Raw genomic sequence first — 23,462 nt, forward strand, 5'->3', positions numbered from 1 at the left:
AATTTAGATGATAGTACAGAAATAAACATTTTACTCCTTTTTTCACATTTTCTGTATGCTCTAAATCCTTCATAATAAAAAACTGGGAGGTGGGTAAGCATCACTGAATATCACTGGGCATTCTCTCAGGCAGTCATTATTAAAATTATAAGGAGTATTACATTAAGGCTGGGGGTGCAGATTTAGAAGGTGCCTAGTACTTGAAATAATCAGAAACCATGCTTTGGAAACAGGAAGCTCCTCTGAAATGTTCCTAGGGACCAAACCCAAGTGTGAAAAAGAATTAGGAAACATCATTGAGCACTTTGGTGCCACAAACAGGGACCGTAAGTGTATTTCTGTGCAATGAAATTTTCTATTTAAACTGTTATTGCTTTTTTCCTCAAATTTCCAGTGGAACACTGACTACAGGTATCTGACAAAGTACCCTGAATCTCCATATCCACTACAATAAATAGTTGCAAATTGCTAATTGCTTTGTGTAAATAAAGGCCTAAACAACAGGTGGGCAATATTCTTGGTAAACTCATTATATTCATGAATCTGCACCTTGTTTAAAAAGCACAAAACTTAAGAAAGGATCTAGCTATTTTTCATGAAAAAACTTGGGTTGTTATTTGAATGCTGACTCATCCTGATCATCAGCGATGTTTTTGCCTTCCAGCTACACAAAATCATCCTTTCATTCTCTGAGTAAATATTTATTGAGCACCTACTATTTGTCAGGCATTTTGCTGGGTGTTGAACACAACTGAGGACAGACAGTACCTTCCACAGCTTGCAGCCCGGCAGGTAAGGCAGTTAAGGGTCAGGTGTGCTGCTGTTACAAAACGGGCAGTAGCACATTCAAACCTTTGCCTTGAGTCTGGCTGGAGCAGGAGGGCTGCTGAGGGATTGTGGAGTAGAACCATCACACACAGGCAGAGGTGGATTTTGTGTCTCATGTGACACCTCAAAACATGAGACAAAAATTTAAAAACTAAGAAGCTGGCTGGGTCTGGTGGTGTGCACCTCTAATCCCAGCACTCAGGAGGCTGAGGCAGGAAGATCACAGGAGCCCAAGAGCTGAAACCAGCCTGGGCAACATAGCAAGAAGCTGTCTTTAAAAAAGAAAAGACTATAAATAACTTAGATTTATCTTTAAAAAGTGAAAAGAACTCTTAAGAAGATTAGGATGATCAAGAAAGCCAGGGCCGCTATTTCGTTTGAAACCCTCATGGCCTCATCTCTGGCCAACCGTTAAAACAGCCCCCTAGCTCGTCTCTCTGCCACCCCTCTCCTCCTCATTCCACCCCATCATCACGATGCTCCCCACCTTAGTGCCTAAGAGAGAAAAACACAACTACTCTTACTCATCCTCAGAGATTTCAGTGGCCTGAGGTAAAAGCAAGTGTCCTAGATCCTGACTCCTCCATCATCTCCCTCATGCCCACGTATCCTCTCCTTCAACTACAGTGATGTTCTCACCCATCTCCTGATCTTTTATGACACAGTGATTTTCCTACTTCAAAATTTTCCATAACCACTGGTACACCTTGCTCATCAGTCAAGAAACAATTTAGATGTCATCATCTTCAAAGACACCTGTCCCAGCTCCTAGAGGTGGAGTGCACAGCTCCCAACTGGGTGCCCACCTCGCTCTACACACACGCCCACTCTCCACCGGTCTGGATCTCTGGCCCTGCCTCCACTTCACTAGGTCAGGAGCCCTTCCAGATCAGGAACTATACAGGATTCATTTTTATTTTCCCAATGCCTAGCACAGAACAGAAAACCACTGTAGCTCAATTTCATACAATCATCACTAGGACGTGAAAGTGACGTTGCTGGACATCTAGACCCAGTACTATAACGCCTGCAGCCGGATTTAGTCAGTACCCAAATCTAAGCATCTGTTCAGCAGAGTGGGGACTGTGAGAAAGATGCAATAAAAATGAGACTTGAGCTTCTGAAAAAGAAAAAAAGTAGAGGGGATGTCAGGAGAGACAGGTGCTGGGCTGGGGAGTCAAAATGCCTCCCTACCCTCTCACTTCTGCTCCTCCCATTCTCCTTGTGCACAGGAGGGGTCAAGTCAGCACCAAAGTCAAGAGGAGGCTGGGAAATGCCAGGCATACCTTCAGCTCCAGGACTAGGAAAATGCTTTCCCTTCCCCTGCAAGGTCATTTCTATGGTAACCAAAACTGTGAAGGGTAAAGGCACACTATAAAGAAAACCCCTTTCTCTGTACTCTTCGACACCCGTGGCCTTCATCAGTAAATACAAAAACAGGATGATGTAAGAAATTGGAAGTGGTTCAAAGAACCCACCATCTCCCCGCCAACCCCGGCAGTACACATAAATGGTAAGCTACAGGTCATTCCAAACCTATCCAGAGAATAATTAAATAGCAGGTCGCTGGTTCCTTCTCCTGCTCAAGTCAGCTGAAGTGGTTGTAGCTTTGGGGTACAATCCCACATGTGCCAAACATGTGGGAAGTATGGGGACAAGAGCAGGAAAAAAATGGACAACAGAGGGAAGAGTGTGGCAGAAGGTGACAGGAAAGCGGAGGTGCCTGCTGTTCTTAGATCACAGGGTTTGTTTTGGGGCCTTTATTGTGTTTTGGCTTTTAGTCATTTACATTTGCTTAGTTTTATGCCAGTAACTGCCAATGCACGGTTAATGTGGAGTTGTCAGTACTCCTGCCTTTCAGCTGATTTTTCAGGAGAGAGAATTCTGCACAGTCATGTCTTCCATGGTCACTAACGTAATATAAATCCAGACGCTGTTTCACAAGAAATGCTAAAATGCTACCAGCAACCAATATAATGGTCCAGGCTTTCAATGATGTTTCCATTTTAAATCCTTAAAAACAATGCCGTAGTCTTCAAGTACTAACATTCTCGGAAGAAAATCTCTTAAAGGATTCAGTTAATACATATGGATGAACCAAAGTCCACTGAGACTTAAAGTAATGCTCAAAGGATTCAGGATGAATGTGCTACAGTGTACATGGTTCTACAACTTGCATTAGTAAGTTTTAACAGCCCACTGACCTCAAGCAGAGCTGCTTTTCTTACCCCATCCTCACCCCCAAGAAATATTCAGTTCTTATTTTTCTCTAAAAAATTAAATCTATATGATATCTACTGTATAGCTCAAAGAAAATATTGGTTCTTTTTATTGTTTGTCATCCACACAAAGCATGTAATCTGTAGATCATGGCTCATTTTTTAAATAGCAAGATGTTCTGCTACACAAATATAAGTAACTGTGTGTCTACACTACCACATAGACCTCCAAGAAGCAAAGGGTTCCAACACCCCAGCTCTCTTACTAGGCAAGTCCCATGAGCTCTCAAGGTTGACAAAAAGCACAGCCGTCTACAGCCAGACCTAGAGCTCCTATACAGGAGTCAAGGAGTCCTAGTTACTGTTCCCCTGTGACATTTTTTTGCTCATTGATCAAAAGATTCTCAGCAACACCAGAGCTTTGGTACCAGTCAACTACTTTCAGATTACAGGTAGATGAGCTACGTGGAGGCAACAGAAATAAAAATTACCCCAAAGATTTCCAACAACTATTCGACCCACTTGAATCTGGTTCTGTTTCTGAAACTCTTTTCAATAGGCCCAAATCACCCCAAATTTCAACCCCCCAGTCATTTCCAGGTGTTCAAGAAATAGCATTGAGTACCTAAGACTGACCTGGCACTGTGCATGTGAACAGCACAGGTCCTTCTTCTAACATACTTATAAATTCATGGAGAATGTGGGTGTGTAAATCAACATGTACACAGTGTAAGCGTGTACATGCTACAAAAGCCATGTAGTCAGCCCACTGTAATTATTGCATAAAGTTGCAGCAGCTCCACTTGGTCAGGGGGAAAAAAAAGGCAAATAACAAACAGCAATCTCAATTTCCTGAGCATTTAAGGACTCCCAGAAACGGTGTCATCTCTGCCTGCTTTATGTGCCTGATTTTATTCCATCCTCTGGCAAGCCTGTGAAGTCAGTATTACAGACCCATTGTACCAACCAGGAAATGACTTTCAGGAAGATGAGGCTAATACAGAGTTGGGATCCCACCAAGATGTATGCCACTTGAGGAAGTGCCATGTGAACTGAAGATGGAAAGACGGTGGGGAAAGGAAAGAGGGAGGGCAAGAATTCTTGAATGGCATGTATAAAGGCACAGGGGACTGAAATATTCAGAATTTCAGAATTGTGTCATGCAGTTAAATCCTTATCAATTTAGTAAGAAACACGTATTTTATTTTAAAAAAATAATAGGACAATATAACTTTTTTCCATTGACACATTTCATGAATCATTGTGTTTGTGTGTTTGTTCTTTTAACTCACATACATTATCCAATCTGTGTCTTTCCAATAAAATAAAGAGCATCTCAGGAAGTGAATGGACCTCTAGTAGAGACTATAACTGCTGGTTCTGGAGAACAACTGCACAATCATAAGTGCAGATTAGGTTACAAAGAAAATGCCTAAGCAATTAACACTTTGTGCATCAATAATGTCATTAAGTACTCTAAGGGAAAGATTTCACAAGAATGTGAACACATGGCATATGGCACTTTTCTAAAGGATTTTACTTATTTACTTATTTATTTATTTACTTATTTATGACATAGAACCTTATATTTCAGCTCATACAATATATGAAACCTGGAAAACCTTTTCAAGATTACTAACAAATAAAAATGGTCTGTTAAATACATTGCATGTCAATCTAATTTATTTTGACCAAATTAGAAACCTCCTAAAGAAATATACTGCTCCATCATTAAGTACAGCAACAATTTCACCCTTACAGAACCATGTGCTTACCAGACTAGAATTAGGGGACATTCTGCATCACAACCACTAGGTGGGATCTCAACTTCAAAACTCTTATTAAAGACCATCAGAAGCAATGCAGAATTAACTGGAAAAACAAGTAATTCTCTCACTGGGCTACAAAAAATCAAACTCTGTCTTCTTGGTGACATCAAAAGTTTCGCCAATGACACCAAACAGAAGCGAAAACAAGCAAACACTGAGGGTCAAAAATGCAATGTAGGAGCATTTCTACCCAAAAGGAGCAAAGAAATAACTTCAACAAGAAATCAAGAAACACTGAGGAAATGAGTCCTATGCAACAAATGTGAAGGACAACTGAAATGTTTGAGAAGAAACAGCTTATAGCATTATTTACAATAAATAAATTCAAGATGCTGAACTTTTCAGTCTTCTGGACTATTTGCTCTTCTAAAACATCATGCAAAATGTGTTTAATCCAGAAAAAGCTAACCTGGCTCACATAGGACTTTACTGTATAATGTTAAAAGGCTTAACAAGTTCCATGACAATTAAGGTGAGAATAAAGGAATCATTTGTTAACAGGAGGGTCCATCCCTGAGAAAGAACGTTTCAGAAGAGAAGTCAAGTTACTACATTTTAAAATCTAAATATGAAGTAGGATCCTGGAGTGGGCTAGGGTGGACTTCAGGTGGACAGCAGCTTTTCCAGGTCTATGAGGATGACACTACACACAACCAAATCCTTACAAAAGGAACTTTCCAGGCAAGGCATGTGTGTGGTACACACTGTTAACACTCTGCTTTAAAGGAAAAGAGCACTGAGCTACAAGAGCACTACCCAGGATATTTCAAAGTCACAGAATGTAAGAAGGAAGAAATGAAATCAGCAATAGACACAAGAGAGTGCAGGGCAATAACCCACGAATAAATAGGAAAACACTAAAGTTAATTCAAAGCCATTTGCTTCTGTTTATAGGATTAATCTTTCTAGGTAAAAATCTCCTTAATCTTCTTTACTGATAATCTTTTAAACAGCACAAACAACTTGTTCTGCAACTAAAAGGAAACTCATGCAAAATTCAATAGCTGTGCCTGGTTTAGACTGGAGCTAGCCGGATATTCAAATCCTGAGAGGTCAGCTCAACCTACAGTGCAGAATATTAGCTCAGCTTCTGAATAAGGCACTGCCAATTTCTTTTGATTTCGGTTTTACTTCATTTCCTTTGATGACAGAGCCCACACCTAACAAGCACAATGAATCTTATTAACAAAAATTTTCCGCTGCCTCCGGGTTGTCTACTCTTTCTCCCCCTTGGACAGATGCTGTCTTCCACTAACAGGATGGAAATCTGGGGGCCAGAGCAGGGTTCCCTTGAGACTAGAAGTGCCTTCCCAGTGTCCTCACGCAGCCTCTCCCCATCTACAAACAAAGCTTTGTCAGGATTCAAACCAGGTCATTAACTCCTCCACAAAGTTTGACATACCTTTTGGAAGGATCTTTTTGAAGACACAGTGAAAGTAATTTTCTAAAGGACTTGCCGTACTTTTTCATCATTTCTTTATCTTCTACTCCAGTTTCTAAAGTGGGTGGATCATTTTGCAAAGTCAACATTAACACCTGTGGCAGAAACAAGCATGAAGACAGTATCTCAGTACAGCGATTGCTACAATGGAATTTGTCATTTTTTACAAAAGCATCAAAGATCCTCCTTAATTAGGGTACAAACATGCTTTTCAAAGAGTTTTAACTTTTCAAAAGTTGCATGCTAAAAGTATTAATTTCCCTCTACAAATTTGTTCATGTACCCTTTAACCTTTATGTTATTCCACTGACAGAACTTACGAAATGTGCTCTACATATTAAAAATGATCTCCCAAAAGCAACCAGGACAGAGCTTTCTGAGAACTGGCTCTCATAGAGCCTCAAGGAGCACGTAGCTCCAGCCCTAGCTGGTTGGGAAAGAGGGTGGTGAAGGGGAGAGAAAGGCACATTCATGTGCGCAGGCCATTCATAAGCAAGGAACTGCCTGTCCTCAGGGCTTCTGTAACATATTACCAAACCTAAAAATAAAACCACAACATCCCAGGAGGTAACATGATTTCCTTTTAAGAAGGAAAAAAAAAGAGAAAGAGAGAGAGAGAAACATACAGAAAATTGCTAAAAAGCCCTGGCAAAATTGAGAAAACAAGATACTGAAAGATAGCCAGACTATAATTGAGTTATGAAAAACCATAATAAGACCAAAAGGCCATGCTACATCAGAGGGGACAGGACAAAATGAAACACAGCTTCTAATCACAAAGGTAAAAATTCCACTCTTTCACACTAACTTCAAAATTGCTTTCAAAAAGTAGGATGTGTAGAAAACTCTTGACCTACAAAATGAGTAAACCTCATTAATGCATAAATCAGTCCTAATTTATGCAAATGCTATACATGTCAAGACTCTTTTCAAACACTTTCAAATGTGTGAATAGATGAAGGATGAAAGTGACAGTTTATTGTTTGTGGAGGATAATAGCCAAGAGCAGAATGTGGGGGACTGCAGATTCTGGAGAACTGTCCTAATGGGCTTCAGGCTGGGATGGCAAATGCCACTTTGGATTCAGATGGAAGCACCAAGCAATGAGAAAGAAAGAAAATAAGAAAAACTGGGTGGAAGAAAAAGTCCTCGGAGTGACTTCAGTGCTTTATCTTCAAAAGGGTCATTTCAACTTTAAATATTCTGCTAAGAATCAGGTGTGGACAGAGAGACAGACACACATACACACACACACACACACACACACAAACACACTAAAACCTTAACCATGTTAAAAATATAAAAGAAATATATATAGGAGTAGTAGAAGTGTAGTCAGTGGTAGAGCACATGCTTAGCACTCATGAAGCTGTGGATTCAATGCCATACACCAAATAATAAAAAACAAAGAAAATAACTACACTGAAATCTTAATACAGATTTTCTGTGATTGATGAGACAATGGATGGTTACTCTTCTTCTTTGTTCTTATTTTTACTTCCAAATTTTCTACAATAATAAAGTATTACTTTACGGAGGGCAGCGGGTACTGGAGCCTGCACTTGCTAAGCACATGCTCTATCTGGAACTACATTCCCAGTCCCTACTTCCTTTTAATCAGTAAAGCTATTTGACTTATTTATCCTTGGTTTTTTAATTCTACTCATTTTTTCCAATAAACATGAAATAACCACAGAACATATTCTTTTAAAAATATCTTCATAATTTCTACCACTCTATTTCAGCCTCAAAACAAAATCCAATTGATGAAATTAGCCCTTATGCTACCATCTCAGACCTAAGAAAAATAATGAGGTGGGACTGATAAAAGAACAACAAAATCCTGAAAATAGTATCCAAAGTACATGTTGCTTTGTAAAAGCATTGTGATTCACTCACATCAGAGGAGCTACCAATGTTACACTATGAGGGCCGGGGTGACAATGGTGTAGATCATTGAAGAAAAAAAAAAAAAAAAGGATCTTAAAATCTGGGAAATCCATCTGCAAAGATGACATCACCACAATCTATTATTAGATTTTCTTTGAGGACCTGGGATTAGGCTGCTCTCAAAAGATTAATGACCAGTATTTGTCATAGCTATAGACCTCTATCGAACAATCTGATCACATTCTTTCCTCAAGTCTGTGCTAAGAATGTAAATCAAGCTTCAAAGCTGGGAACTGTACTACTTTTTGTCCATTCTGCCCACGGAGAAAATCAGACAGCATTCAACTTGACTGCATCCCTCCACTCACTCTCCTCAGGTCTGAGAGAAAAATAAATATGTACAAGAGAATTAGAGAATAGATGCCATTCCATCACATTTCACACCCGACATATTATTTCCAACAGTAATTACTTTCATGGGAGGGTATTTGTGATAAGGTGCTGCTCCTGTTGCTAATTCAATGGCCGTTATTCCAAAACTCCACATGTCAGCCTTGAAGTCATAGCCTCTCACCTAAGAAAGAAAACAGACAGGGAACAAAAAACCATAATGATGGAGCAGGCATGGTACACATCACAAAGTCCATATTTTGTCAGAAATCCAAAGTTGTTTATGCATAACTTTCAAATCAGTTTGCTAAGATCTAGCAATCAGGAATTGAGTCAATGTTGTAATATGCATTCTATTAAAGTGACTGATGTAAATGAAATGCTAGTGTGTTAATGATATGTGCTAACTGTACTATGTCAACCAAGATAACCTCTATCATTTTTTTTTTTACCTGTTCCATGACTTCAGGTGCCATCCAACACGGGGTGCCAACAAATGTTTTTCTTACTTTATTCCTTGTAACATCACCCCCTGTTGCTAAGAATGCACTTACCCCAAAATCTGAAAGGGAAAAAAAAAAATCAACATTATTTTGTGTAAGATATTATTGCTTATAAATTCTGACTCTTTGAACATAGCTCTTCTGGTAAGCACTACAGTAGCAAGAAATAACTACAAGCATGTTCCTGGAGCTCTCTGTCATACAAGAGGGTGGTCCTGTCATCTACTATCCCTCACAACCTAAGGGTCAGCAAGTCCCAGCCCCAGAGCTCCGCATCAGTATGTTTCTACTTGTAAGTTATCAAAAGTCATAATGTATCATAAAGAACTACAATACCAATGAAAATATAAATATGTTTCCAAAGCCCTAAACATAAAGTGTCTTAGATTTAGCCAAGATTCATGTTAGAAAATCATTTAAAAGAATTATCACTGGAAAAAGTGAAACTATGTGCTATGGTATGTGGTATGGTTCCTTTTCATATTTTTATTATGATTTTCTAGCTGCTTTAATTCCAAGTTGTCAATGCTTAGAGAGGTATTGTTTTAAAAATAAAAGATGAAAAACATCCATCTTCCACATTTCCCTATCTTCCCTTGACAGTGTTCACCAAAACCTTAGCAAAATCGTAATGGCAAATCCACAAACCCTTGAATACAGAGCCAACAAGTCCAGGTTTGTTCACATGCAGCAATCAACACAAAGGAAAAGCTCAGTCATCAAAGACTGTTTTTTTTTTCCTAATGTTTGCTTTCTGAATAATTTTCTTAAATACAGATGGAATGGTTTGTAGAATCAAAATAACACTCAACACCTATTGTAAAGTTCATTGTGTGAGATTAATTAGGCACACTGTAGATGCAGACAAGCAAGTCTGTGAGAGTTATCTCTATATATGACAACAGAGAAGAGAACACCTGGTGCTTATTAATGCATGAAATCATAAGTACATGTTTGCATAAAGGTCAAAGTAGTTAATACATTAAAGTACCAACTACTTGGGACTAGTGTACTTAGTAATAGCCAAGTCAAAGACCCCTGGATAGTGAACTGGTAAGTAGTAATAAGAACAGGTAGTCAACACCTCAATACCACACAGAATACTATGGAATGTGGCTCCTATAAACTGTTTTGATATAATTCTCCTTTGCCAGTTCCCTTTGTTGACTGTTAGAATGACAGCAATTACCAAAGAACAACCTCAAGTACAAACCAAGATCAAAATGTATTAACATTTGCTTTAGGCCTATAATATTAAGTTAAGCAACTGAGTGATTTAATACATCATAACCAGTTCCCTAAGTAGAAACATGTTGACAGTTTCATTTTATTTACATTTAAATATGCTCTATTCCCAAAAGGATTTCAATTACAAGTAAAGGAAATGAAAATTGACAAATGGAATTTTTGTTCCAACTGCTACTGTGATGTTAATATTAAGCAAAAGTACATTTTGAAAAACTAATGGCCATATAATTTAACTTGCATATATAAGTCCAACTCTAAAACTCTTTAAATTCTTATGTTGTCATCAGAAAACAAGCCTTTAGAAATCTCTAGAACTAGTCAATCAAGTCTCTTGTGGGCAGAAGAAGATGTAATTCATCCTCTTATAGAGAATTAGATGAACTGAATCATTTGTAGGCATCTACTATTTTGGCTAGAGAAAAAATAATATAAAAATGCTTTCAAAAATATTAAGTTCAATGAATTCACATTCCATTTTTTATTAAAATTATTTTATAGCATGACAATACAAATAATTATATATAATCTATAAATAGTTAAGGATATTAGTAAAGGCTGCTTTAAGGAAAAATAGATTCATCTATATGTAGCTAAAGCAACCCTGGGCCCTAAAGTCTCTTCCTGAAAGCCATAATCCTTATAAAAATCCATAATTAACATTAGATATCTTTTCAATTCCTTAAAAATACTATGTGCTTACATTAGGTACTTTAAAGGCTGGCAAAACAACTGAGCGCGATATATAGTAGCATTTCATTATTGACATTACCCCTGCAATGTATCATTCCTGATTCACATATTTATTCATAGCCTCCACTTAGAACATTCTCTTTAAAGTTATAAACAGATGGTTAAATGTCTTAAAGCTCAGAACAAAAATTCCAGAAGCAGAAAACACCGATCTTAACATCCACTTGCTCTTGTGAACAGAATAAATACAGTTTGCTCCTATGTATGGCTAATGTGTATAGGGAAGGATTTATATGTACAGAGGAATAGAACATTTTGACCCAAGTACACGGTGTGCCTGTACAACAGGAAAATTGGTGTATTCTATTGAGATAGCTTACATATGACTGTGAGAACAGGGTGGCAGAACAGTACCATGAAAGCCACCCTTGCTTCCCAAGGAGCATGTCTATGTGGCCAAAGGGAATACTGGGTCAGAGAACAGGAGTGCTTCTCTAGCAGCATGGAATCAAAGGCCCGTGTTCAGTTAGTTAGCCAGCCCATCTTCCTGCCTGCAGGACAACTGGAGGACATGGGTAATAAAAGTGGCTTTAAGGAAGCTATCATCCTAGTAAGGAAAGGGCTCCAACATGTTTTGAGCCCATCCACTTCTTCCCTTGCCCACAGCTCCTGCGGCAGCCTCCTAAGTCCTTACTGCCTGCTCTCCCCTGATCCAGGGTTCAGCAACCAGGCTTTTCTGGCACACACCGGAGCCCTCCTTAAAAGTCTTTAAAGTTTCCAACTCCCTTCAGGATGAAGTCAAAATGTGTTAGCCTAACACATAAGCCTGACTCCCCTTTCCTCTCCCACCTCACTAGTCACTACTCCCAGCTCCAGACACTGAGCCTGCAACCCTGGTCAGCTGCTTACTTTCCACTCCTGACCCCAATGCCTGCTTAGCCTCACCAGTGATGCTACTGCACATGGTGTTCATCATCCTGTTCACTGTGGAGAGGACCAAGAGCAGAGGGCATTCTGCACGTCCTTCTGAATGACATAAGCAGCTCAGACATCTTGACCTTGCAATTCCATCAATGCACAGCCATCACCTTTGTTTAATTTGTCAAGTACCATTTGAACAACGCTGTTCCTTGCTTTATATTTTATGTTTCAATGCTAAGCCTTGAGGAGATCTACAAGATTTTGAGGTATAGTTATCTGATTTTAAGAGTGTTAGATCCACCAGGAAACAGCATGCAGTGACAAGCAAAGGTGGAGAGTCACGGTGTTCACACCTAAGACTAAACTACTCCCCAGCTGTGTGACTCCAACAAGGGACGTAACCTTTATGGTCTTCTGTTTCCTCATCAGGGTTCTTACCTGCACCTATTTTTATTTTACTTTCATATTTGGAAAGTCTCCTGCTTATTTTTTACCATGCATGAATGTTCCTTACAATAACTGTTAGGTGGGTCAATAAGTTACTGTTTTCTGCCTTCTAACCAAGGATGCATGTGGGATGAGGGGTCAGCATTAGCAATTTTCAGAGATAGATGAAAAGAAAAAGAGAGAGAAAGATATGTTTCCCAACCGTAAAAATGTTACCATCTCAGTAGGATAAGACATGAAATAATCAACAACAGAAGATGTAAAATCTAACACTATGTTGTCTGTGTAAAGGCATGGGGGCTATGACTATAATGGTCAAAGACAGCAACTGAGGTGGGACTTAGACCTGGCCCTGAAAATGAGGTGAAGATCTGACAGTCATGCCTAACAGGAAATGAGTTCCAGACAAAGACACAGCATGAGCAAAGCACAAGTGTGGAGCCAAGAAGAAAAACTGTCTGACAGTTGCCAGGGTCAAGAACTCAAATACCTACAGGGGCCAGGCAGGAAAATACAAAGGAGGGAGGAGGGTCCTGAAACCAGCAGCAGGAGCCCAGTGATCAAGGCACTTGACATGATCTCAGTAAAGTCAGTGCTGGGCCTTGGAGTCCACTCTCAACACCCTCCCATTCAGCCTAAAACAGCTGGAGAAGAAAGTCACCATAGGGGAAATGTGGACCTGGTGTCCCCAGATCTCCCAGTTTTCCCAGAGAAGCCAGACATAAGAACCTTTACGTAAAAGCTCCTGTTTTTGTTGTTGTTGGCAACAAATCCATTAAAACTTAAGAAAAAGAAACTGGGAAAGCAATTTCTCTGGACTAATTTAGTCTGCAAAACTAGTCTGCCAGCTGTGTTGTTCTGATGTCTAAAATTTACCTAAAATACTTCAACATATACTGAGTGACTTTATGTTGGCAATCCCATAACTCAAGTGGTCAGCTGGTCTTCTAACCAAGAATGCCCAGTGCTGAGGGGTTCTGGTAGCACTTGATTCGGGGCAGCTGCTAGAAATATTTCTATTGTCTGTATCTGAATACAGACAAGTATGATCCAGGCAAAATGTCAAAAAGGGATCGTTACTAAGAAGAACAACACCCTGTTGAGCATCAAGATGCGGGTCAGAAGTGGGCTTGCCACTGGCGAAGACAAAGGTTTCAACATACTGAGAGCAGTTAAAAATTTTAGACATTCTCCCCACCCCTGCATGTATAGAATAAAAGGATCTAGTCAGGTCCGTGTATAAGCTAAATCCCTAACCAGTTCTACGTGTATTTGGATTCCTGATGCCAAAGATAAGGGCAAAAGAAAAGTGCACCTGGAATCCTGGTTTGTCTGCCTCAAGTGAATTTCTCATTCGCCTACAAGGAAAGAGAGCTGGGATTGCCTTGGGCTTACAGAACAAATTGTGAGAATCATTCAGGGGTTTGCTTGCTACTCAAGGCAAAATGAGTCTGAAAATTGATTTCCTTCAAGTCTAGGAGGGAGGTCATGCATGAGTAAGGAAAAATCCTCACCTACCTTAAATTTCTATGGCATCTACAATTATCTTTGAAAAGGAAACTAGATTGTGCATGGAAAAACTGACTTCAGGTCAATTCAACATTTGGTTGGAGAATAACAGAATCAATGTTTGATAGTGCAGAACTTACTAAACGTAGTCAAAAAGGGTTAAGAGAGACAGTCATTCCTTCAGTGCTCTAAGAGGCTGGTTGGGAGACAGAGAGAGCCCTAGTCACTTTAGGAAGTCCTGAGAGTTCCTGGCAACAAAGCGGCCTCTTTTTCCCAAAGGCATGGCTTTACAGAGTCAGGAAGCACTGGGAAGGACCATTGAGGAGCCCAACCACAGTGTGAGCACCAGGGAAGGGAATCTGTTGCACTTTTTCTCTAGAGAAGAAAATGTGGGAAAAGTAACCATGCAGAGGTGTTCAGGAAAGGAAAGGGCAGGGCAGACCACTGCCATAACCCAGCAGTAAAATCAACAGGGCCGGTATGTGAAGGGGTACTCTTGTAAGGGGAAGGATCACACAAATTCTTGAGAAAATAGGACAATTTAGTGGATATTGGAATTGAAAAAGAATAAGGTATCAAAAGATCAAATGACTTGCCAAGGAACACAGAGCAAATTATTGAGAGTTTGAAAAAACTCCACAGTCCTTCAAAAAGGGAGCTAGCCCCTTAGCTCACAGTCTCCTTTCAGGAAAGTTCAATGTAGTTTACTTCAATGGAAAGGAAGTTCAAAACAGGATGATGGAGTTAACAGTCCACAACTCTAAGCTCTTCCCTGATTAATGATCAAATTATAATTACTCAACTCAGGAAAACTAGTTTGAGGTTCTCTGGTTAATCCTCAATGTCATATTTATATCATCAGAAACAATTCCTTTATAATTTGGTTTGCTGCCCAAGTATTTTTCCCCCTTTCTTTCTTTCTCATCAGAGACTCTCAAGACTTCACTGGCAAAACTGAAATATACTGCTAAACCCCCAGGACCATTCTTAGCACTGCCAGCATTGAGCCCCTGGGAGCTCCACAGGTTTCTTTGAAATTAAAATGTTGCAATCCCAAGAAGCATGTCAAGAAGTGCACTGTGACTTACATTATGCAAACCGCACAACAATGGGTATAAAGCAGAGGCAAGTATTTTCTTAATTCTATTAGGAATAGACTATAGTATTTTTCAATAACATATTTCATTCTTTTCACTCTGTATTGTACTGGGACCTTATGCCAGCTAAGCATTGCTGCTCAGCACACAACAGTGCACCACCTAGGTTTAGACAGAATTCTGACACAACCCTGATCTCCCAGTGACAGCTAAAATGAGAAAATAGAGAGTGCTACTACATGACCTGAACATCCACAGAAGGAGCGTGCTTTTGTGCTACACTCAGAACTGGAAGTGCCATCTTCCTCTGGGAATTCCCTGGCAAGAGAGAAGTCACACAAACCAAGGAGAGCCCTGGCCATCAAGTGCAGTTGCAGAATCAGAGGCCTGTCTTTTTTCACTACGATCCAGCCTCCTTGTCCTGCTCTTTCTAAAGTCCAGGTCTGGTCATGGCACTCTTTGGTCAGAACTTTCTCCTTCCTAGGCACAAAATAACAAGGAAGCTCAGCCCCGGTCATGACTCAGCCTGCCTATGGGAAGCAACAGGCTTCTAGATGGTCTCCTTTGGACTGCAATGCTTATTATCCAATTGTCACATACTTTAACCCCACAGATCACCATCTCTCAGGTTTTACTTTTTTAATAAATAATCAAATTCAGTCTTTGTCTACCAGTGGTTGCTTGTTTTGTGTTTCTAAATTAAATTGGAGCAACTTTTCACCTTCCTGGAGTCTTGCCATCATGGAAATGTCATCAGACCTCAGGGCAAGTCTGAATGGCAACAGGGAGCTGTGCCCTCCTTCACTCCTGCTGGGGGAACCTGCAACCGGAGGCAGGAGAGAGCCCTGTGGATGCCTGAAGAGTCCAGATGGACACTGGGCCTCTGGGTACCTGAGCCATGCTCAGTAGAACTCAGCACAACCCAGGGCAAGTAGCAGAACACAGAATCCTCAGGGCCAAGCCAGGATGTGGCAAGACCTGGGATGAGAGCCACCAACACTCACTGCGCTGGCTTCCTTCTTGAAATAATGCCACCTCACTCACAGCAGCGGTTTTCTCTCTATTATCACAGTGGTATTTCAGCACACTGTGAACTTGAGCCTGTCAGAAGGGCAAACAATGACACACATGGTGTAGCATAAGCGGCCCTCATTCAGAGACACTCTGGGGTCCTGACCAAAGATGCCTCAGACTAAAGGGAAAAGAAGAGGCAGCAAAGGGAAGATCCAGGAGTAGAAAGGAACCACCTACATTTCCACTTTGAGGAAGCACTCTGGAATCAAACCTCCCACTGGGGGTGCAGAGGGAAAGCAGGGAAGAGCCCATGATGGCTGGGATTTCCCTGGGCCTCTCCACCAACTCTGAAACCAAGTGCCCCAGACTTATTGTTATGGAAGATAACCAAACATTTTTGTTGTTGAATCTCATCAAGAACTCTTTTATATACATCCAAGGGCTTCCTAAATCTTACTCCTGTTTCCTGTCTTTCTCCAGGCCAGTCAGGTTTCTTAGGATCTCCTAACTGCTTAGACATTGCAGAAGCCAAAGTCATTGCAATCCCTAAAAGAGTTTAGTAGAAATCAGAAACACACGCTACACACACACACACACACACACACACACACACACACACACAAAATAGTTTAGCACACAGAACTATTTCAGATTTTAAAACAACTCCAGTATTAAGCAAGGCTTTTAATGCTAGAGGCAGAAAGCAAAACAAATAAGTGCACAGATGTCTCAAGGGGGGTGGGGCACATGCTGCAATAAAAGTATCATTTACTTTTTTTGCCAGTTGTTGCTACTTGGGGCAACGCTTACCAACAAACTCAAAAACAGAACAATACACTTCCAGGAAATAGGAGAAAGCAATATCTTCAATGCTCTAGTCTGGGATCTTGCTATTCAAAGTGGGATCCACACTCCCCTGGGGGCCTAACACATGCAGAATCTCAGGTCCCACTCCAGAGCGATGGGATCAGAATCTGCTCTGCAGCAAGAACCTCAGCTGACCCAATGCACGCAGGACATGACTCATGATGTCTGGAAGACCCCAATGCACAGTCAACTACACAGCTTCCCTCTTTCCCCTCTTGGATGAAGAGAACCACAACCACGAAAAGAAAGTACAGAAAAAATAATTTATGTATGAACATTCATGTAGTCTATGACATGTACTTTACTAAGTACAAGGCCAATACAAAATGTGTCACATTCCACACAGAAATGTCCAACCCAGTGACTCTAGTGTGTCCAGTAAGACAAACGAATTCATACACATGACATGCCTCATGAGAATATTCAGACTTTTATAAAATTCTTTTTGTAAGTACATAAAAATAATTCACAATCCCAACATTTACTAACTATCCATCACTGTTGGCTGCTCAAGGGAGATGATATGACACAAGGAGAGAAGATGCTGGGAGGTAAACATCATTCTGAGCAGATGTGTCTACAGTATAACTGCTTTCTCTCCCACTAGTGAAGATCTCTGATGAATCAAGAGTGGTATCATTATCCTATCAGAGCAAAAACCTTGGATCTGCTCACTTTTAAAGTGATTCAGTAAATATGATGGCACCTGATCTACCATTAGCAATCACTCACACACCATCTGTCCTGCTCAGGAGGACCAGACAAAACCAAAGACAGTCCTCTGACACCCTCACTCACAACCCAATCTCCTCTGAGCCTCTTGACAGATTCCTGCTTTTCATCCTGCTTGTTCTTTCTTTGTAAGCCAATGGTGTTCCAAAGCCGTGTTTGGCTCTTTTGGCTGCCACCCCTATCCACAGTATGGTGTCCAAGGCATCCATCCATTCCATCCTTTGGGATTTCCTGAGTCTGGGTCCTGGAAAGTCACTAATCAGCTGTTCTGGACAAATCTATGTTTCCCATCAATGAATGGGGACAGGCAGTTCTGATTTTCTCTGAAACATCGGAGAATGACAATTTCACAGCCTCTTCTGACAGCAAAAAAGGAACAAAGTCAGAAGACATCATCTTTTAATTCCCTAAAGGTGTATTCTCATCTGTAAAAATAAGAAAAACACCAAGAGGCAAGCCTTCACATGCCTGGGGCCTCAGCTGGGTAGGTTCTAGACATTGCCATCAACAAGTTTCCTCCAAATGTGGCTGGAAGGCTGGAGTCCCAAGCTAGCTTTCTCAAGTCCAATCACACACTGATACATGTGGTCAAGAGGTCACTAGTGGTCAATTTGCTATTGAATATGATACTGAGAGCAAAGGAAAAACCAAGATCATCCCCAAATCACATGTCCATGATTCTCTGGCTCCCTAGTGGGTAGGAGGGATATCTTAAAGATGCTCTAATGACACTAGCCACAGGCCAGACATTTGGCTTAATTCCCTCTATGACCAAGATCATCCTCTGATCTGAATTCTTTAAAATAGGACTGAGAGTGCCAGCTAATGAACATTTTGATGCAAGATAGGTCCTTGGAGAACATGTTGTCAACTTTTCTTATTTGACAGCTGGAAGAACTGAGCCCTAGGGCAGTGAACTGTCAAAAAGTATAGAGTTAAAAGTCATAGGGGAGGTGGTGGTGGGGAGCCTATTGGCAAGGACTGAAATGAAAGTCTGAAGAGATCTGAGAGGGATCAGCTTATGACCTTCAGAATGACCTCAAACAAGTCCACAGGTGCTCAGCAGTCATCAGTCCCTTGTCTATGAGGCCTGTTCTGCTAAACTGTCAGAGCTACTGTAAGGAGACCTCTAGATGAGTGTATTTTACAGGTGCTATCATTTCCCAAGTCAAGGACATGCTTTGGAAGTCAACAGGGGCTCCTGGCTGGCCTATGCACAAAAGCAGGCACAAGAAACTTAGATCAAATATTAATAAGTCTAAATTTCCAATGTGATATTTATATCCCTGCAGGTGGTCTCTTTCATACAAATCTCCACTTAACTAGCTCTGCTATCAGAAGCCTCCATTGAACCACAATAGCCCATCTGTACACTTGAAAGAGTCTGCTCCAATGGGAAAGGATTAAAATAACACAACTCAGATAACACAAATATTTAAAGAGACAATTGACATCCTTTTCACAAAATTTCAAGAACGATTAGTTGAGAATGACATAATTTTGAAGATTTTCAAAAGAACTTTGTATTTAAAACTAACAATGAAGGGTCACTGAATGATGAGGATCATACATTTAACTCTGTTTCTCTGTATTCTTTTAATCTACACTTACCATACAGCCATATTGTTATGGCTTGGATCTGGGATGATGTCCCCCAAATGCTGATATGTTGAAGACTTGGTCCCTAATGCAGCAATGTCCACAGGTGGGGCTTTGGAGAAGTGATTGCATTATGAGGGTTCTGACCTCATCAATGGATTAATCCAGTTAGTGGATTAATAATCTGAGTGGATTACTGGGAGGTGGAGAAAACTGCAGGTAGATAGGGCATGGTTGGAGAAAATAGGGTGTGCCCCTGGGGACTGTATCTTGTCCTTGACCCCTCCCTCTTTCTCTCTCCCTCCTCCTCCCCCTCCCTTTCTCCTTCCTGGCTGTCACATCCTGAGTGGTTTTCCTCTGCCACACCCTCCCCCCATGTTCTGCCTCACCTCAGGTCCAGAACAATGGAGCTGATCAACCATGGACTGAACAACCTCTGAAGCCATGACCCAAAGTAAACCTTTCCTCCTCCAAGTTGTTTGTGTCAGGTATTCTGGTCACAGTGATGAAAAGCTGGCCAATATATGTGTTTGTTAATTCATTTAATAATTATTTACCAGGCTGGGGATAGAGCTCAGTTGGTAGAGTACTTGCCTCGCATGCACAAGACCCTGGGTTCAATCCCCAGTACCAAGCTCTCACTCAGTGCTATTTCTAGTTCTAGGCACTAAGACTGTCTGCAGAACAGAAACTCATATCCTTGTGGAGCTGACATTTAAGTTGGGGCTGGGGAAATGGACAAGATTAATACAGATAATAAGCAAAATTACTAAGAACAGCATAGAGCAGCATTTTTTCAGACTTTAGTATACATTGAAATCAGATTCTTAAAACTCAGATTGCTGGCCTTACTTTTATTGTTTCGGATTCAGCAGGTGGGAGAGCATAAGACTGCATCTTTATCAAGCTTAGACTGCTGTTGCTAGGGGCACACCTCAGTGACCACTGATTTAGAGTAGAGTGGTATACACAGTCAGAAAAAGCAGAAAACAGAGAGTTTGGGATAGGAGGGCTGCAATTTACCATATGTTGACTATGGAAGTATCACTGATGCAAAATTTGAGCCCAGATCTGAGGTAGATAAGGAAAAGAATATTCCAGATGGAGGGAAGAGCCAATGCAAAGATCCTAAGGCAGGAGCGTGCAAGACAAGGAGGCCCAGTTACTTAGAGCAGAGTGAGGTAAAGGAAGAATCAGAAGATGAGGTCAAGAAGATAATGAGAGGACAGATCTTGTAAGGCCCTATGGGCTGCCTTAAGGACTTGATTTTTGCTCTGAGACAGAAAGGAGAGAGGAGGGTTCTGAGAATAGGCATGATATAAGTCAGCTTAGTTAAACAGCATTCCTCTGGATGCTGTGGAGAGAATAAAACACAGAGGTAAGGGCAGAGGAAGAGAAGCCTCTTAGGAAGTTTCTTTACCAACCCAGACAAGGACTAATGCTGCCCTGGACCAGAGGGTAACAGGGGAAGTGGTGAGAAGTGATCAGTAACAGAATTTACTAACACACTGGATGGGCCATAGGATCTGATGGAAAGACAAGGGGTCAAGGAACACCACAATTTGTGGCCAATTCAACAGAAGGATGGTCCTGCCATTAAAAGCAGCAGGAAAGACTGTGAGAACAGCAGGCTTTTGGAGGGCATCAGGGCAACAGAGTTCCTTTGTACTGAGTTGTTCAATTTTAGAGTTGGAAGTAAATTGAGAGCCTGAGAGTACCATTTCACAGGTGACATAAGCCAGGACCAGAAAAGGACTTGGCTGAGGACACAGGGCACAAATCAATGATGGAGGGAGTTAAGTAGATAATCCTTGGCTACTGTGACCTCAAGAGAACTCTGCAAGGACAAGGGTTAAATTAAATACCATGGAATATAAATACATGCTGACACTATTTAAATTTCAAAAAAAAATGTAATCAATGCAAAATGTATGCAGCAATTTGTGTTACTGATCAAAACCCATTCTATTTATAATACATATTTAAAATTTACCCCCGGGACAACCTATTAAAATAATCTAAATCTGACTAGCTTCAATGCCCCAAAAATAGGTATTTCCCTCCATACATACAAATAGGTATTTCCCTCCACAGAGTTAACTGTTTAACACTAGTTTCACTTGAACTGTAAAGTCCATGATAATAAACATCTCCACTGCTCACCACTCCGTCAGCTCAGAGGACTGTGCCTAGTTAGTGCTCACACATATATCAATAAACCACATAAGACACCAAACCCAAATACCTAAGGTTCACCTTTTACCAGGAAGGGAGCAGACTATAACAAATAGGAAACAGAAAAGTAAATAAAAAATAATCAAGGGAAGAACTGAGTCAAATTGCTCTGCTTTCAGAAAGTCTAAAAATGTGTTTTACCCAGACTTCTGTAGTTTTTGATAATATATGAAATTGAATATAATAATGATACTTCAGGCAAAGGAAGGGAGGGAGGGAGGAAGAGAAGGGGGAAGGGAAGGAGGGATGGAAGAAGAACAAGTTGCATCTGCCCCGGTCCCCCTAGACACAGACCCAGTGCTTGAGCCTATTCCTGATGCAGCTGTAAGTGCACAGCTGAGGACAAATTCCAGCAGGGGGGCAGTGTGAAGTGATTCTTCTCCTCTGAGTTCACGCAGTAAGACTTCCTTATGTTGTTGCTTAAACAACTGCTAGCAGCTGTTAAGGGATAGGAAACTGCTCAAAACATCCCCAAGTATTCCTCGCTGATGGCGGGCAGATGGATTGGAAAGCCAAGTTTCTAGAATGGATGGCATTCACAGGAGTCACCAAATGTCACCATTTGTCAAGACCCCCAAAATTCAGCCAGAAAAGAAATTAATATGAGACTTTTATCTTAATTCATTAAACCATAATTTACATAACTATAAATTTTTCCTGAAACACGAAAGAAGTATTCTGGTTCACCATAAAGCACTTTATACCCTGCAAAAATTTTGCCTGTGTACTCTATTTTCTGGGTATATCCAGTGTTCCTTACTTCATGATCTCTGCTTTACTAAGCAGATTAATAATAATAAGCCTATTAATCATTTAATTGCTAGCTGCCTAAGACAGAGCATGCCCAAGATGAGATGAAAAATGTTCATTAAAAAACTATTTTCAGCTTAAAAATATGCAATAGTACATGTGCCTAAATACTTTAAATATTTTCACTCCCACCACCACCCTGTCTGTTATATATATATATATACAAACATGCTTACTCAGTTGAACTTGCAGCTTGACCTTACATCTGTGCTCTCTGCCACTGACAGACACATGTATTTGCACAGCCTGCTGGTGAGGCAGGGCGTCTAGCATGTTTCCAGTCAGATCACACTGACCCAAAGCTCCTGAACACCTGCCATGCCTCAGCACTATCTGGAATGTGGAGATGAGCAACACAGTTTCCATCTCTGGCAAGTATCCAGTCTGGAGGGAAGAGGGGAAAAGGGAGACCCCAACTTCAGCACAATGTCACAGCCTGGCAAGTGAAGATATATACAGAGCACTTGGAAGTGACCAGTTTGAGGGGATCAACCCAGTGATGGTGAAGAGCATGGGGAAAAGAATCAGGAAAAATTTTGCAGGGAATGAGTGCCCTGAATTGAGGGGCCAAAGGTGAGGTGAAGTTAGCCAACTGAAGAAGGGCAGCCATGAAGCAAAAGCAGAAGCAGAAGCACTGCAAGTTGAAGCAGAAGCACTTTGGGCAAGAAGGGGAAACTGGCAGTCCTTCCTCTACCATTACTAAGGAGTTAGGACTTTATTTCACTCACTACAGTTTTAAACTTTATATAAGGGAATGAAATGGTCAGAACTGCCCTGTAGATTCTTCACTCTGGCAATACGGGAACAACTGATGGGACAAAGAAAGGAGAAGAACAAGACAACAGGACAGGAGGTCAGATGGAAAGCCGAAAGCTTTGCTTCCTTAGCCATCTCCTTGGGATCCAAGGACATACCTAATAATTTAAAGAGCCCACTCTCTTTTTCATACAAAAGCAATAACAGTAATTCTAAAGTGGAATGTGTTTTAACTGTGTTCTAATATTATTATGCAGATGTGCAAACTGGGCTAGAAGGAGCAACGCCATGACCGAACCAGGCTGTCCAGTACCAGAGCCCATGCTCTGCACCATGGTGCTCATAAATAAGATGCCGTCAGCACTGTCTGATTTGAATGCCTTGGGTGCTTTCAGAGCTTGCCAATACTCATCAGAGGACCAGGTGATCGTGCTACC

General features: G+C 40.9%; 1 protein-coding gene across 3 annotated transcripts in view; it reads right to left on the minus strand.

Annotated features, from left to right (window-relative positions):
• The window catches only part of Stk39 (serine/threonine kinase 39), a 274,511-nt gene that overhangs the window by 166,802 nt on the left and 84,247 nt on the right, over window positions 1-23,462 (minus strand). For all 3 annotated transcript variants that reach the window (XM_047542775.1, XM_047542776.1, XM_047542774.1), the window contains exons 6-8: window positions 9,050-9,159; window positions 8,680-8,781; window positions 6,279-6,412 (exon numbers count right to left, since the gene is read on the minus strand). In XM_047542775.1, the coding sequence (XP_047398731.1) occupies window positions 6,279-6,412; window positions 8,680-8,781; window positions 9,050-9,159 (346 nt within the window). The remainder of the gene's footprint in view (window positions 1-6,278; window positions 6,413-8,679; window positions 8,782-9,049; window positions 9,160-23,462) is intronic.

Source organism: Sciurus carolinensis, chromosome 3 (assembly GCF_902686445.1).
Source record: "Sciurus carolinensis chromosome 3, mSciCar1.2, whole genome shotgun sequence".
In the NCBI taxonomy this organism is placed as follows: Eukaryota; Metazoa; Chordata; class Mammalia; order Rodentia; family Sciuridae; genus Sciurus; species Sciurus carolinensis.